The 14,880-nt window shown below is 44.0% G+C and overlaps 1 protein-coding gene across 2 annotated transcripts in view; it reads right to left on the bottom strand.

The window, feature by feature from the left end:
• Positions 1-528: 528 nt before the first annotated feature.
• PHF6 (PHD finger protein 6) overlaps positions 529-14,880 on the bottom strand; it is a 54,074-nt gene continuing 39,722 nt past the window's right edge. The window contains exons 8-10 of one of the 2 annotated variants that reach the window (XM_056130179.1): positions 12,596-12,729; positions 4,074-4,203; positions 529-3,130 (exon numbers count right to left, since the gene is read on the bottom strand). In XM_056130179.1, the coding sequence (XP_055986154.1) occupies positions 4,074-4,203; positions 12,596-12,729 (264 nt within the window). In that variant the 3' untranslated portion in view covers positions 529-3,130. Of the gene's footprint in view, positions 3,131-3,461; positions 3,765-4,073; positions 4,204-12,595; positions 12,730-14,880 lie in introns of those variants that run through there. The other variant, XM_056130178.1, reaches the window with a different exon arrangement.

Raw genomic sequence — 14,880 nt, 5'->3', positions numbered from 1 at the left:
AGGGTTGTGGGGAGAGCATTTTGAAAGATGGAGTGGTTCGGTTTATTATGCTTTAGAATTATTTCATTTAACACTTGTTAACTTGTATTGTTTAGGAACCATACCTGTAAGTGTTTAGGGTCTACTTCTGGCTTGGTCCTTGGGGGGTGGAGGCGGGAATCACTCCAAGTGGTTCTCAGGGTATTATAAGTGATGCTGAGGATAGAACCCAAAGTATGCGCTCCAGCTCACTGAGCTCTCCCTCCAGCACCCCATTTTGGTGGGGGGTGGGATGTGCAAGGGAAATGCCTTAATCCCTGTACTATATCTCTGGCCCTTATCCCTCCCCCTTTGTAATTAAAACACTTTTTAGCAAGCTTTAATTGGCTAAAGAAAACCAAGCCGTCAACTAACTGGGCATTTCACCTTGAAAGGAAGCAAGAGGCAAAGAAACAATATTCTACCACCATTGTAACAGAGGTCTTTGAGACGTCATAAAAGAGATGTACACACAAGCATGAAAGTCATGACTCATTTATTGAATGAATAGTATATGCAGGAATACCAATAAAAGAAACTAATACTACAAACTACAATTTTGAAAACAAAGCCAACAGGAACAAAATATACATAACAAGAGAGGAATGTTTGAATTTTTTGACCCATAATGCATTCCTTAGCTTTACAATTAACCTAAATGTCTGTTAGAACAAAATGGTATACGTTGGTCTAACTTTAGTGCTTTGTAAGAAAGCAACAACATTCTAAAACACTTTTCGTTTGCTTTGAGATACTTAAGATTCACACATTGGTTCAAGTACATAGATTCTGATTCAACAGTAGATCTACATAGCTTGTTATTCTCTTTAATATCTTGAGTAGCATGTACTCCTGAGCAAGTACTAAATGAAATTCTAAAATTGCTGATATTGGAAACAAAATTATTTCAGTTGTGGGTTTTGAATAGATTGAGATGAAAGTAAAATGTCCCTCCCACCCCCTACCCCTAACCCCAGGAACAAAGAGCTCTTATTAAAGCATAGAAACTCAAGTCTATCTTTCTACTCTAAAGAACATTTCTTACTAACATTTCTGGTAAGGCAATAAATGCTCCAGAATAATCTTCAATATACGCTTGCAAAGATTACACTGTTTAATATCAATAACAAAACAAACCAAAACAAAAATGGAGAGGAAAAAGAGGGGGGAGGAAAAAGAAGGGAAGAAAAAAAAAGACATCAAAATTTCAAGCTAAAATATGTGTAAAAGACAGTGATGGGAGTATTTTTTTTTGAAATGATGTAAATGTTATATACTTATCAAATAATGTCATGCTTATTACAACTACAGTTAAGGACTGAAGAGATGAACAGTAAATACACTGCTGAGGTCCATTTTTCTAAATATTCATACCACAATGTAATTACTACCTGGAAGATGACAATGCTACTTGGGAACAGAAGTACTGTACAATTTTTACATTGTAAGGCACTTTTACTCAGCATTATGATGAAAACATGGAAAGACAATCAAAATCTTGTAAGTGTACAACTAAAGGTGATTTTTGCATGGGATTTTGATTTATACATCCTTTTGTAAATGAACAACTGTTCAGTCAATCACACCACAGTGAGAAAAATAGGTAGCCAGCCACTTACCTAGCCAACCAAAAGGTAAAGTGCTATTCTGGTGGCTAGTGGCAGAGAAAAGGTTGCAGAAACCCATATAAGAAAAAAGTATACAGTTGATTACATGTGAAGTTCTGAAACAGCGAGTACTTGAATTCCTCGACATGCTTACTGACTGGCCATTACTACCCCTGCACCTTCTATTTTCCCGGAAAATGTCATTACAGTAGTTGTCAAAAAAGGAAGGTGCTCTCTTGTTCCATGGGTAAGTCTTATGGCACACAATGTAAAAATGATGAAGACACAGTGATTCAAAGAGTTAAAATAACTGGTTTCAAGGTGTTGGAAGGAAGTAAAATACAGATCCTTTGGGAAAAGTCACAGAGCTTGGTAAACAAACATCTAGATCTGTCGATGCACTTCAAGTCATGGTGAATTTTGAAAAATCCATCACACACACAAACACACACAAATACACACCAATGGCAGACATAGAGCAAAAGGAAGAAACACACAGGGCAACCAACTACGAACACTAGTTTCCTTCTAAAAACAGTCCAAGATGGTTAAAAGAAAGCAATAATCACATCCCTTAAGTAAATGTGTGAATGCACACTGGACAAATGTGACTTTAAGGGACTAGCAGTTTAAAAAAAAAATCAGTCATTAAGCACAGTGTAATTTTCCACCTGTTACGTTTTTTTTTTTTAAAAAATGCTTTTCCATCAGCCACAGAATTCTCTGGATGTACAGTCAAGTTACCACGATTTTCCTCGTTTGCTAATTTGCTGCAATGCAATAGGTTAACGAGTAACTCAGAAACCGCGATCCCCTATCCTTGATATTGAGGTGCTATGGTAGTATTAGGCGGACCACCAACTCAAGCTTTGTTTTTGGTTTTGCCAGGAAAGAAACAGAAAAATGTGCTTCAGCAGGTGAAGTGGAAGACCGCTGGCTGGAAACACCAGCGTTCAGAGATCCTTTCTGAAAAAGCTGAATTCTGAGGCTTTGAGACGCAATTCTGTTGGAGCGGTAGTGCAGCAGCGCGCCCTACTGACGGGAGGGAAGGACGGCATGAAAGCCTGTTGAATAGAGAAGCCAAGCCATGAAGGAAAAAAAAAAATCACAAGTAGGAACGGTTCTAAAATAGTGGTCACAAAATCAAAAGGAAATACTGTTTTATGCAAAGACTGGTTGGAACGTCTACATCACAAGAGACCCCCCTGGTGCACTCCGGGCCAATGGATGAAATGTTCCGTGCCGTGCGGCACTTGGGAGGAGCAGGTTTCAGATGTGGACGGTTGAAGTTCTTAGCGAGTAGGAACCCTTTCCAGCCTCGAAAGGCTTCACCGCGGTGGCCGCGCGGGAGTTTAGCTTGGAAGGACTGGATCTTTTTTTTTGCACGAAGCTCTTTGTATGACAGGAAAAGAGGTGTATCGTTATGAGTTATGGCGCGAGGACTGGCGCTCTTAGCTTCTCATCAGTCACCAGTTGTGCAGTCCCATGGTGCTCAGTGAGAACAACTTTTAACAGGAACCAAATGAAAAGCTTTAGCAAGCTTCTTGGAAGAGGTTTTTTTTATTGTTTATTTTTTTGTTTTTATTTATTTATTTTTTTAAAGCCCAGGCTGTCAAGACCAAGGAAGGGGAAAAAAGAAGGTTCTCTTCATTTCTAGCCTCCTTGACTTGAGTGTGTGAAGGAAAAAAAAAACACACAAGGACATCATCTCTCCCCATGCGTAGCCACGAGGCCGGCTTGCACGGCAACGTGAAATTTGCCTGTGCGCTCCTTTGAGGACGAATCGGCTAAACACACTTAGACACGCTAAACGGTAAAACTCTGTTCAGTCCCGAAACAGCTTACTCCACTTCAATGTCTGCTGGAATGGCTGACACTATACACAGGATTAATAGTGTTTCAATTGCTTCCCAGAAACTGCAAACTACAGCTATGTAATATCAACATGTCACACTCTGCCACCTAGTGAAAGGCTCATGAAACAAAGGAGACGGTTTTAGGCAGTTCAATGAAGGATCTAAGAGCTGGGCGTAAAAAGTTACAAACCCTTTTTTGATTTTTAGAAAACAGTGGAAAAAAAAAGAATAGTAGTTATGGATGTCTTATTCATTCCCAGTTTTCTAACTCTGTCCCATGAACCTGTTTAAAAGATGATAAAAAAATGTAAAACATGATGCTTAATGAGAACACAATAAATATAATGTTATTGAGGAGCAAGAGATCTTACTGGCTTGATATTATGACTAATTTCTCGATAAAGTAGGTAGCTTTGTTTTTCACTGTTACAAAATGAGCTAGTTAAAAATTACTATGTAAGCCCACACAATACTCTGCATTCCAGTAACATGCTTAACCAAACTTTTTTTTTTAAAAAAATCATACTGCACAGCATCACTTAAATGTGCACTTGGATCCTGCCAACAGAGCCGATAGAACGAACTTCCATACCTAGTTTCCATTAAGTTGCTGCTGAGTTAGTTGCTGCTGATCGATTTCTGCTTTCCCCCGGCTTTTACTCTCTCGTTCCTCGTCTTCTTCATCTCTCTCATCATTGCCACTATGATTCTTACAATACAGCCTACAATGATGAGAGAGGCAAATCTCACGATGCGTTGTTGAAGAGAATGTACTTCGGTTATTAGGGAAGGAGGCTAACAGGACGGGCATAGGGCTGCCTTGGACGCTGCCTACCCAGGTTCCATCTCTGGCATCCCCTATGGTCTCCCCAAGCACCGCCAGGAGTGAATCCTGTTGCAGAAGCAGGAGTCATCCCTGAGCTTCACTGGGTCTGGCCCCCCATACCCCATTGTGGGCTTAACTTGTCCCCATTTCGAAACAATCTCGGCATCACAGATAGGTCTATTTTTGCTGAGAAGGTAGGAAAGCACTATCAGGTCAAAAAGACCTCTGCTTTAGGATGGTAGTTGTCAGAAATGTTCAACTACAAGGAAATTCCTCATTCCAAGGAAATGCAGATCCAAGTTTGTGGTTAACTTCAAAAACAGCAACTCTCGGGCTTATAGAGGAAACAGTAAAATTCTCGGTTACATCTTCATGTAGAGTTGAAATGCTAGTCTATATAAACTGCTCTTCTCTTCTCACATTCCACAGTGCTCAAAGTGGGCTTCCCCATTAGCATGCCACCTTCAATAGTACACCACCCCAGGGCTTTCCAGGTACTTCCTCCGGCTATGTCTCTTTGTGATTTGGTTTTTGGGCCACACCCAGCTCTGTGCTTGGGGAAGTGTGTTCCGAGGGGTGCTTAGGGAACCCTGTGGTGCCAGTCTGTACACGTTATACTTTGTCCGCGCTCATAGCATGCTTTGCTGGAGCTCAGCCCAGAGTTTTATCTCTAGCACCTGGCAGCGTCTCCTTTTGGGGAGCATTGGGGGTGGAGTTTTGGCTCCACGCAATGGTGCACATAAGCTAGTACTCCCAGTTTGGGGTTCAATGATATCTCCCAGTGGGGAAGGGGGGAATCTTGAGATGCTGGATATACAAGGAGGGCTCTTAGATGCTAAACATGCACTCAGCCCACTTAGTTGCCTCGTCTCTAACCTGGCATCTTAAACCAAGGGCCACAGGTCAGAGAGACTGCACAACTCTAACGTCTCTGCCTTGCTCTCAGCTGACCCGGGACGAATACCTGCCATGGCAAAGGTCCCCTGAGCACCACCAGGAGTTAATCCCTAAGCACGGATGAATGTGACAGGCTGAATGTGACCGCAAAACAAAAGAAAAGAAAACAAAACAAAACCAAATCATGGGCCAGGAGGAAAATGTGAGGGTGGCAAAAAAATCCAGAAAAAAGTTGCTTCAAATAAACTTACCATTTATTCCTTTTTTTTTTTTCCTTTTCAGGTCACACCTGGCTCTGCACTCAGGAATTACTCCTGGTGGTGCTCCAGAGCTGTATGGATGCCGGGGATCGAACCATGTGCAAGACAAATGTCCTACCCATTGTACTATCACTTTGGCCCCGTAAACTTATCATTTAATACCAGTATTTGATTTGAGTATCTATTTCATACACCTTGAGTTACATTTAAAAAAAATTTGTGGTTTCAAAGGGGTCATGAGTGGAAAAAAAATTGAAGAAGCCCTGATGTTTTTACCACATTGAGAACTTGCTTACCCTGGGCCTACTCTTGTTGGTTCTCTCTACACATAATCACTACAAACAGGAAGTAAGGTCTTCAGGGAAGCATCCTTAGCTCCCACACTGGCTTTTCTGTTACTCTAGGATACTTAGAAAGTGTGACACGGCACATCTCAAGTGGATGTAATCCCAGAAATTCCTATTAGTGATGCCACATGTTTTGGAGGGGTTGTAGTTTCTTTGCTTTGTTACACCACCCTGAAGCACCGGGGGCTACTCCCCAGCAGTGCTCCACAGACCATGCGGTGGTGGGAGTCAAATCAGGGCTTCCTACATACAAAGCCTGAGTGCCAGGCTCTGTTTTTTTTTTTTTTTTGGCAATCTTGTTTTTAATTTTTATTAGTGAAACACCATGAGGTATAGTTGTAGACTTACAAATTTTTGTGCTTGGGTTTCAGTTATACAATGATCAAGTACCCATCCCTCCACCAGTGCCTATTTTCCACCACCACGGGTCCCAATATCCCTCCCACCCCCCACCCCCCACCCCCCCATCCCACCCTGTCTCTGTGGCAGGGCATTCCCTTTTGTTCTCTCTCTCCTTTTGGGTGTTGTGGTTTGCAAAAGAGGCACTGAGTGGCAATCATACTTGATCTATAGTGTACTTTCAGCAGTTTTGGCTATTCCTCTGGCCCCTAGTGATACTGTGTGGTCATTTGGAAAACAGAGTGGGGAAGGCCACATCTCTCCATTATAAATGTAGAACTCTCCCACTTCCTTTAAAATTTGTAAATGAAAAAAATCAAATTAGCAAATAATCAAATACTTTGACCTCATGCTCAGCTAATCTTCTTTCTTGATTATATATACTGCCTGCTTGCAATCTGCAATGGTTGTTAAGGCAAATAGCAACACAGGAGATTTTGGGATACGGGCTCATGGTCTCCCACCCAATATATTTATATAATTAATATATTATATAAATTATATTAATTATTAATATATTAATTTTTGCAGCATTGGAGATCAAACCCAAGACCTCAAACGCAAGGGAAGAGCTCTGCTGCTGAGCTACATTGGAGGTACCATTAAAAAAATAATTGACTTCCAGGCCATAAATAAAGAAGGGATTGGCAGAGGTGAACTTTTTAGGTAAGTTATAAACAAGATCCAGGAAACAAAGTTTCAAAAGATGGTACAAGAGTGCCCCCTTGTGGCCAGAAGTGGATAAAAGCAGATTATAAGCCAGTCTATTCCAGAGGATCTAAACTAGGTTCAACACAAGACACTTGTGCAGAAAGACACAGGTGGGTTTTGTTGTTGCCAGTTGAGGGAACAGTCACAACAAACCCAGTTCTATTCATTTTCAAGACACTTATTAAAGTAGGGCTGGAGCAACAGTACTGCAGGTAGAGCACTTGCCTTGGACACAACCAACCCAGGTTCAATCTCTGGCACCCCAAGGGGTCCCCTGAGTCCCGCCAGGAGTAACCCTAGAGTGCAGAGTCAGGAGTAAGTGCTGAGCACTGCAGGGTGTGGCCCCCAAATGCCCCAACCAACAAATTATTAAATGATTTCATACTTTCAAATCACTATAGAGAACTAGTATCCATACACACTGCACATTATTAACCATTTTTGGGAAAACATCATGGGCCTGGAGAGAGCGCAGGAGGTAAGGTGCTGACCTTGCATGCCTGGTGAGGTTCCTGTTATTGAATCTGGTCCTCCAAGCACCACCAGAGGGCGCTGCCGAGCAGAGCGACCAGGCTTAGCCCAGAAACGAAAATGTAAACAAAACCCTTAGAGATCACGCCCACCCCAACCAGTGAGGCACACAACTAAAATATGTGAGTGCCACACAAAGTACATGATTCCTATCACTGCAACAACAGCTCAGGGGTGGTGAAGCCCGAGTTCAAACAGCAAGTTTTGCCTATCCCAGGTATATCCCCTCAGATGACAACCTGGATCAAACCAACAGTTAAGAACTTTGAACCAACAGTTAATAGAGCCAGTTCCCTTCTTTGTCAAAGAAATACCTTGCCACAACTTTACACTGTGGATCTAGTGTATTTTTTTTTGGTCACATCTGGCGATGCACAGGGGTAACTCCTGGCTCATGCACTCAGGAATCACTCCTGGTGGTGCTCAGGGGACCATCTGGGATGCTGGGAATCAAACCCAGCAAATGCCCTACCCGCTTTGCTATCGCTCCAGCCCCTCTAGTGCATACTTTAATTGCTATATGTGTAGTATTCAACTGAACATGGACCAAAACTTATGTCTCCAGGTAAGCGGTCTGGTGAAGGGATAAACAAGGTTCTGCTTTTTTTTTTTTTTCTGAAATAATTTGACCTCTGCTAACTGACTAATTCCACTCCCTGGCAACTTAATACAAATCGGTGTGTGGAATCTTTTTATGAAACCACATTATTTCCTAATTTTTTTTGAGAAGGACACACATCCGGCAATGCTCAGGGCTTAACCCTGGCTCTGCACTCAGGGGTCACTCCTGGTGGCTCGGGGGAAACCTACCGGGTGCCAGACCGAAACCCACCATTCCCTTAGATGGAGACAATATTGGGATTGGGGGAAAAAGAAGTAATTCTGCCAGAAGTGCACTTTGGTCCTGTTCCGGGGTGGGACAACCTGAAAATCCCCTCTGCCTACACACTGTACTCCAATGCTCCAAGTGGGGGGGGGGGCAGTCGACGATGGGGAACGGAGGTTCAGAAGCCAGGCTCGCTGCCGGGTCAGGCTCATTGCTACCCCACTCAACTGGAGTAACACTCAACTGACTGTTGCAGGGATACCCCAGCCAACTAGTTCTGTTACCAGCAGGCTCAGGCTCTTGTCTCTGCCACTGGCAGATTGAAGGGTTGGACCCAGAACAGATTTTCCTAGAAAAACAGTCAGCCATCCAGCCAGCTCCCACAGTGTGAGCAGGAAGTCTCACAGGGAAGAGACTTTCTTTTTCTCTTTCCTGCCTGGGGCTCATATCCTGCAGTGCCAGGTGTGCTGTTTGCTTTTTTTTTTTTTTGGACCCCACCGGGAAGTGCTCAGGGCTCTATGCTCAGGGGCCACTCTTGCTAGAGGCTCACGGGAATATTTCATGCCAGGGATCTAATTCCGGTCAGCCCTGTACAAAGCAAGCACCCTACCCACTGTACTAAGGCTCAAGCCCCTGTTCTCTTTTTTATTGCAGGGGGCAATACCTAGCTGTGCTCAGGGATTACTCCTGGCTCTACACTTAGGAATTACTCCTGGTGGTGCTCGGGGAACCTTACGGGATGCTGGGGATCAAACCTGGCTTGGCTGCGTGCAAGCCTTCCTCTTGGTGTACTATTATTCCAGGCCCTTTCTCTCCGGCTTAAACCTTTCTAACCAGTGAGGTGAGTTGGACACACTTTTTAGCGACATATGCGATTAAGGCCTGCAGGAAGTAAAAAGCCGGAGAGGCAGGTTACTTTAGAGGATTATGGCTTTGGCTGTGACAGTCCACTCATCCAGAACGTCATAGTTCCAAGTTTGGTGGCTATTTCTAATTTCCCCCTGCCTATTCCAGTCTTTGTCCTTCCACCTCTGGAACCTTGACAGTGTGAGGCAGAATTGAGTTTGAAGGCTCCAGGGCAGCATTTCTCAATTTGAAGAGGCCACAGGGGACTGCCTACCAGGGGACTGGGTTGGGTGGGGGGTGGCACAGGGCACAGCACAAGATTGGGGGTATGGGATCAAGATCCAGGAAGGGGGGGTCACAGTCTGGAGGCAATAAGATTGAGAATCATCCCATATAGTCCCCGAGCACCGTGAGGTGTAATTTCAGAGTGCAGAGCCTAGAGTAACCTCTAGGCATTGCTAGGTGTGGCCCAACATGCAAAACAATAACAAAAAATATTCCTAATTTGAATCACCCGGAGAATATCAATGTCCTACTGTTTTTCTGATAAAGTTGGATCACTTGGCAGCAGAAAGACATCCACCAGGGCTAGCAGGTTCCTGCAATCTTGGGTGTAAAAAACTAGAACTCCCCCCACCCCCCGCAAAAAACCTAGGCAAACCACTGCCCTAGGGCAGCTATCATTACAAATAATCCTGTGAAACTTCTTATAGGTACTGGACTTTGGGGGTCTTTTGTTGTGGGCGGGGGATTGAGGAGGGTTTGGAGCAGAGGTCACTCCTGAGGTGTCCGGATTGAATTGGGGTATTGGCCCGCTGAGCAAGCGCTGCAGCCTGCTGACTTCTCCATGGCTTGGCAGTTATATCTTAATAACAAGTGTTTTAGGGGGCCAGAGATAGTACAATGGGGAGGGCATTTACTTTGCACATGGGCAACCTGGGTTCAATCCCTGGTACCCCATATATTCTCCTGAGCATGCCAGGAGTGACCCCTGAGTACAGAGCCCTGAGTAAGCTTTGAGAACCACGAAGTGTGGCCTCCCCCATAACAAAATACACACACAAGAATTTGTAGCAGGCTGGAGAGACAGTACAGCAAGTAGTGTATTTGCCTTGCATGCAGCCTACCCCAGTCTGATCTGGTACCCATAAGGTCCTCCGAGCCCCACCAGGAATGCTTCCTGAATGCAGAGCCAGGAGAAAGCTCAAAGCACTGCTGGGGGTGGCCCCAAAACCTCCAAAAAGTATTTTTGAGGGGCCAGAGTGGTAGTACGGCAAGGAGGGCACTTGACTTGCACATAGCTGACCCAGATTTGATTCCCAGCAGCCCACTAGTCCCCCAAGCCCAAAAGGAGTGATACCTGAACACACAATTAGTAGGAAGCCCTGAGCATAACTGTGGCCCAAACTTGTCCTCCCCCTTGAAAGTATTTTTGGACCAGAGCAATACTACAGGGGATAAGATGCTTTACCTGTGTGTGGCTGATCCCCATTAGATCCCTGGCACTGCATATGGTCTCTGAGCATTGTGGGGTGCAGTGCTGGAGCCCCTGAGGATGGCCAGGGTAGCTTAGGCACCACAAAGTGTTAGAATTGAACCACCAGCCCAGTTGGCCAGTCGAGACTTGCCAGGAAGGGCCCCAGACCTCCTGAAGGTCCCCCAGACACCCCTTGGGAGGCTCTGACACCAAAGAAAGTGCCAACGATTGCAAGTAATTACATAGACAAAGATTTGTAGTACTTCAAAGAAACAACTCAAGCTGGCCAGAGTGCCAGTGAGCTCAGCTGGCTAAGTACATGCTTTTGGGTTTTTGTTTTCGGGTCACACTTAGTGGTGCTCAGGACTTACTCCTGACTCTACTCAGGGATCAATCCTGGCTGGGCATGGGGGACCATATGGGGATTGAACCAGGCCAATTTGATCTTCCTCCTTCTTGACTTTAGATCCTGGTCTCTATAATTTTTTAGAAAATTCAGCCTCGAGTTTGAAAAATTTGCTTTTTATTTGTTCTGAATGTGATCACTTTTTACTTCGCTAGCAGTTATACAAGTTTTATAGACTAAATTAAGAAATTTTCCATTTCTGTTTTCTGAACCTCTTATATTTTGGAAACCTTGAAGGTCACACTTGACTGTGCTCAGGGATCACTCCTGGTGGTTATCGGGGACCATATGCGGTGCTGGGGATCAAAACCAGGTAGGCTGTGTGTGTAAGCCCTTACAAATCTGTCTGCTAACCAGAAATTCTGATATCTGAGATAATTCCTACCTCTGCTGTACCTTAGTATTAGTCCAAAGAAGCCTTCAAGAATTTTAACTTGTATCTTTTTAACTGCTACCTCAATTCTTAAGAATACATCTACAATAAAAAGCCACTACTAGCATCTTTAAGGTGTCTATTAAGAGGTTTGAACTATACCTGCTGTACTTATCACTCTAGCTCCCAAGGGATTGAATCTCTTTAATAAGCCTGAATTATTTGGTCCTCAGAGGCTTGACAGGGCTTAGTCATAAAACACCTGTGCCTTTAAATGACACAAAGCTGGCATTTTTTTTTTCAAGATGGTTCTTATTATTTATTGGGTCATGGTAACCCTTCATACTTCTGCTTAAGGCCACAGAGATAATACAGGAGGGAAGGCACTTGCTTTGCACGTGGCCAGCCACGGTTCAATCCCTGGCACTACATATAGTTGCCCACCCCCCTCCCCTGCAGACTGCCAGGGGTCACTCCAGAGGAGAACCAGGAGTAGGCCCTGAGCACTGCCAGGTGTGCCCACCCCCCAACCCCCCCAAGGTCCCCAAGAGTTCTCTGTTCAAGCATCATTTCCTTAGGGAGATTTCTAAACAGCAGCCTGGGTTAGGTGTTCATTGTTACATGCCCTCAGAGCACTTTGTAATGAATCCTACAGAGCAGTTAGGTAGCTTGCTTACCACACACCTTAGTTTATAATTTTGTATCTGTGTAGTCATCCAATAAGTGTCTTTCCCACTAGACCCCTAAGATCCATGAGGTCACAATGTCTCCCTGATCTCTGCTTCTTGCCCAGCACAATGCCTAGCACAAAGTTAAGCATGAAACTTGTCCAAGTGTACATCCAGAGCTGGAGAGATACGGATGCTTGTACAGATGCTTGCCTCACACTCGGCCAAGCCTTGCTCGATCCCCAGCACTGTGTATGTTCCCTTAAGCATCGCCAGGAATAATCCCTAAGCAGTCAGGAGTAGCCACTGAGCATGCCAGGTGTGGCCCAAACCAGCCACCCCCAACCCCCACAAAAGAGAATGCTGATGCAGGCAGGAATGCTCAAAGGAACATCTCAATGGCAATGATCATTTCCTGACAGTCCACTGGACTCTGCACTTGGCTAAATGCCACCTAACAATGATCAGATATCAGATACACTAATATCTATTTCAGGCTGCTTCATACTGACAAGCTTAGGAAGATGGAAAATAGTTATTGTCTTACTTGTAAATCCCTCGTGACATATTTTCAATGTACTTAGCTTTGTCTTGAACGCCACAGTGGTAATGGTAAGTCTTGACACAGGCTTTTATTTCACATCCAATAGTAGCACCGGGCTGACTGCAAAGTGTACATTTCTGTTTAAGGGAAGAGAGAATCATCTTAAGCAGTATTTCAAGTGTATGTCAGCTGACTGATTCTACTTTTAGCTGTATTTCAGCCAAACATTTACAGTTGACAAAGAAAACTGCCCGTTTTCTATTGAAAAAGAGTGCTGGATAACATAAATACTATATTGCAATTCAAAGCATACTTGGATAAACTTTCAAAAATTGCCGTTCCCCACTGCTTTCATTACTCAACTGTACTAACAATCGGGTACCTGACATATAAACATTTCTGAACACTGCAATAGTGCCGAACACACACAAAAGAATATTCCATCTTTTACTGGCTGACTTCTGTTCCCCGTCTAGTTCCTTTTCTTATGTGACTGGGGAAAGAATGAAAAGACAGGAAGGCAATTCTCTCCCAAAAGAGATTGCAACTGAGCAGGTGAAAGGGCAAAGAGAGGCAGAATACAGAGGCAGAAACCTTTTCAAGATTTTCCAATTTGCTCCAGATTCACCTCACCTGCCAATAAAAATGGTTTGAGATTGAAAAGAGATTGCTGACCGGCGGGGTTTCATAGTCAAGTCAAAATCTGAGCAATGCTTATTTAAACAGACAGAACTTCTCAGCCTTTTCTCCAGGGAGGAAGAAATCATAAACAGCTCCCAAGAGTACTGAAATCCAGACGCCCTTTGATTTTTGGAGGGATGAGGTGGCATCTTGAAGGACTAAACTTCTTTGAGGCACACTGGGAGCAAGTGCTAGGTTAGTGCTGACCCTAGCATTTAACAGTGTAAAAATAAATGAATGGATCAAGAGAACCTACCTGGGCAACTTGATCCAGACTTTTTTTGGGGGGGATGGATGGGTTGTTTTTAGGTCCATACCTGGTGATCCTCAGGAATTACCCCTGGGCCGGGGAATCTAACCTGGGTTGGCCACATGTAATGCAAATACCCTGCACACTGTACTATTACTCCAGCTCCTATTCACAGAATTTTAAATTGTTATCTTAAGTCACCAGGATTTCGGTTCTATGATGCTATGGGGGAGTGAGCCTCTCCTGATTGCGAGTATTGTACTTCGTCTTAAAGGAAAAGTCCCTTTCCAGAGACAAAGTCTCAATAACCTGAACGGATTCATATGGGAGAGACAACATAAAGAATCTGTCTCTTTAAAAAATGCCATTCCACAGAGCCAGAGCCACTGTTTGTGGACCCAGGCAAAGAGTATCAGTGTCTGAAAGCACTAGATCAGGGTTCCCAAGTGGGCACACCCTTGGGGGTGATTTCCATTTGTTCACCTGAAGGAGTGAGATTCCCTGGGAGGTCAGAGTATTTGAAAAGGGGATGGGAGGCCCACTCAGTCGGGCAAATGGTGCTAGATGAAAGTCTGAGTTAACATCAGACCCAGCACCTGAATCCAAGGATCAGCCATTACAACCTGTTTCGTGTCTTACACTAAAAATGGAACCAGCTGCGAAGTATTCGTAGCGCCCTCCTCCCCTACCCTGGCAAAATGGTGAAGCTGAACCTAATCAAGTCTTTGCCGCTAACTTCTACTTCTCTTAAGAAAATCTAGCAGACTAGGGGAAAAGTTAAATGCCATTGTGAAAAAAAGCCAACAGAAAACATTCTATAGGCAAGTCAGTCATTTTGCTTCAGCAAACCCACGGCACACAACAGAACAAAAACAGAAATAACAAAGACAGGGAGAAGAGAGTGCCCTCCGTGACTCTAAGGGGTACATACCCCCACCAAATGCAATGTGTTATCCTCCCCCAGATTCTGAGTCACAGCACTTAAAAAGCTTGTTGAGACACAGTTGGGGAACTACAGATACAAATACAAAGTGGGTGGTAAGGGATACTGCAGACTGGCTTCATTATTAAGGCGTAATCACATATGATTAGGTACAAAATGGCCAATTCTGAAGAGATCCACACTGAAATATGTGGAGGTGAAATGTGATGAAGTCTCAGCGCTGCCTGAATGTACTTCAAGCAGCAAGAATAAGGGGCACAGGTGGGACGAGGGCTGCAAATTCTCGATAACCGCTGGGTCAAGGTGATGGACAGATAAGTGTTACCAGCTTTTCTAATCTTGGTATGCTTGCAAACTTCACAACATTTCAAAACAAATCATTTCTAGAGACAACTGCTGTCTTGAAAGAAATAT

The sequence above is a fragment of the Sorex fumeus genome, unplaced genomic scaffold, assembly GCF_029834395.1.
Source record: "Sorex fumeus unplaced genomic scaffold, SorFum_2.1 ptg000075l, whole genome shotgun sequence".
Taxonomy (NCBI): Eukaryota; Metazoa; Chordata; class Mammalia; order Eulipotyphla; family Soricidae; genus Sorex; species Sorex fumeus.
The sequence above is the reverse complement of the archived record's forward strand: the minus strand, read 5'-3'. Positions and strand labels throughout refer to the sequence as shown.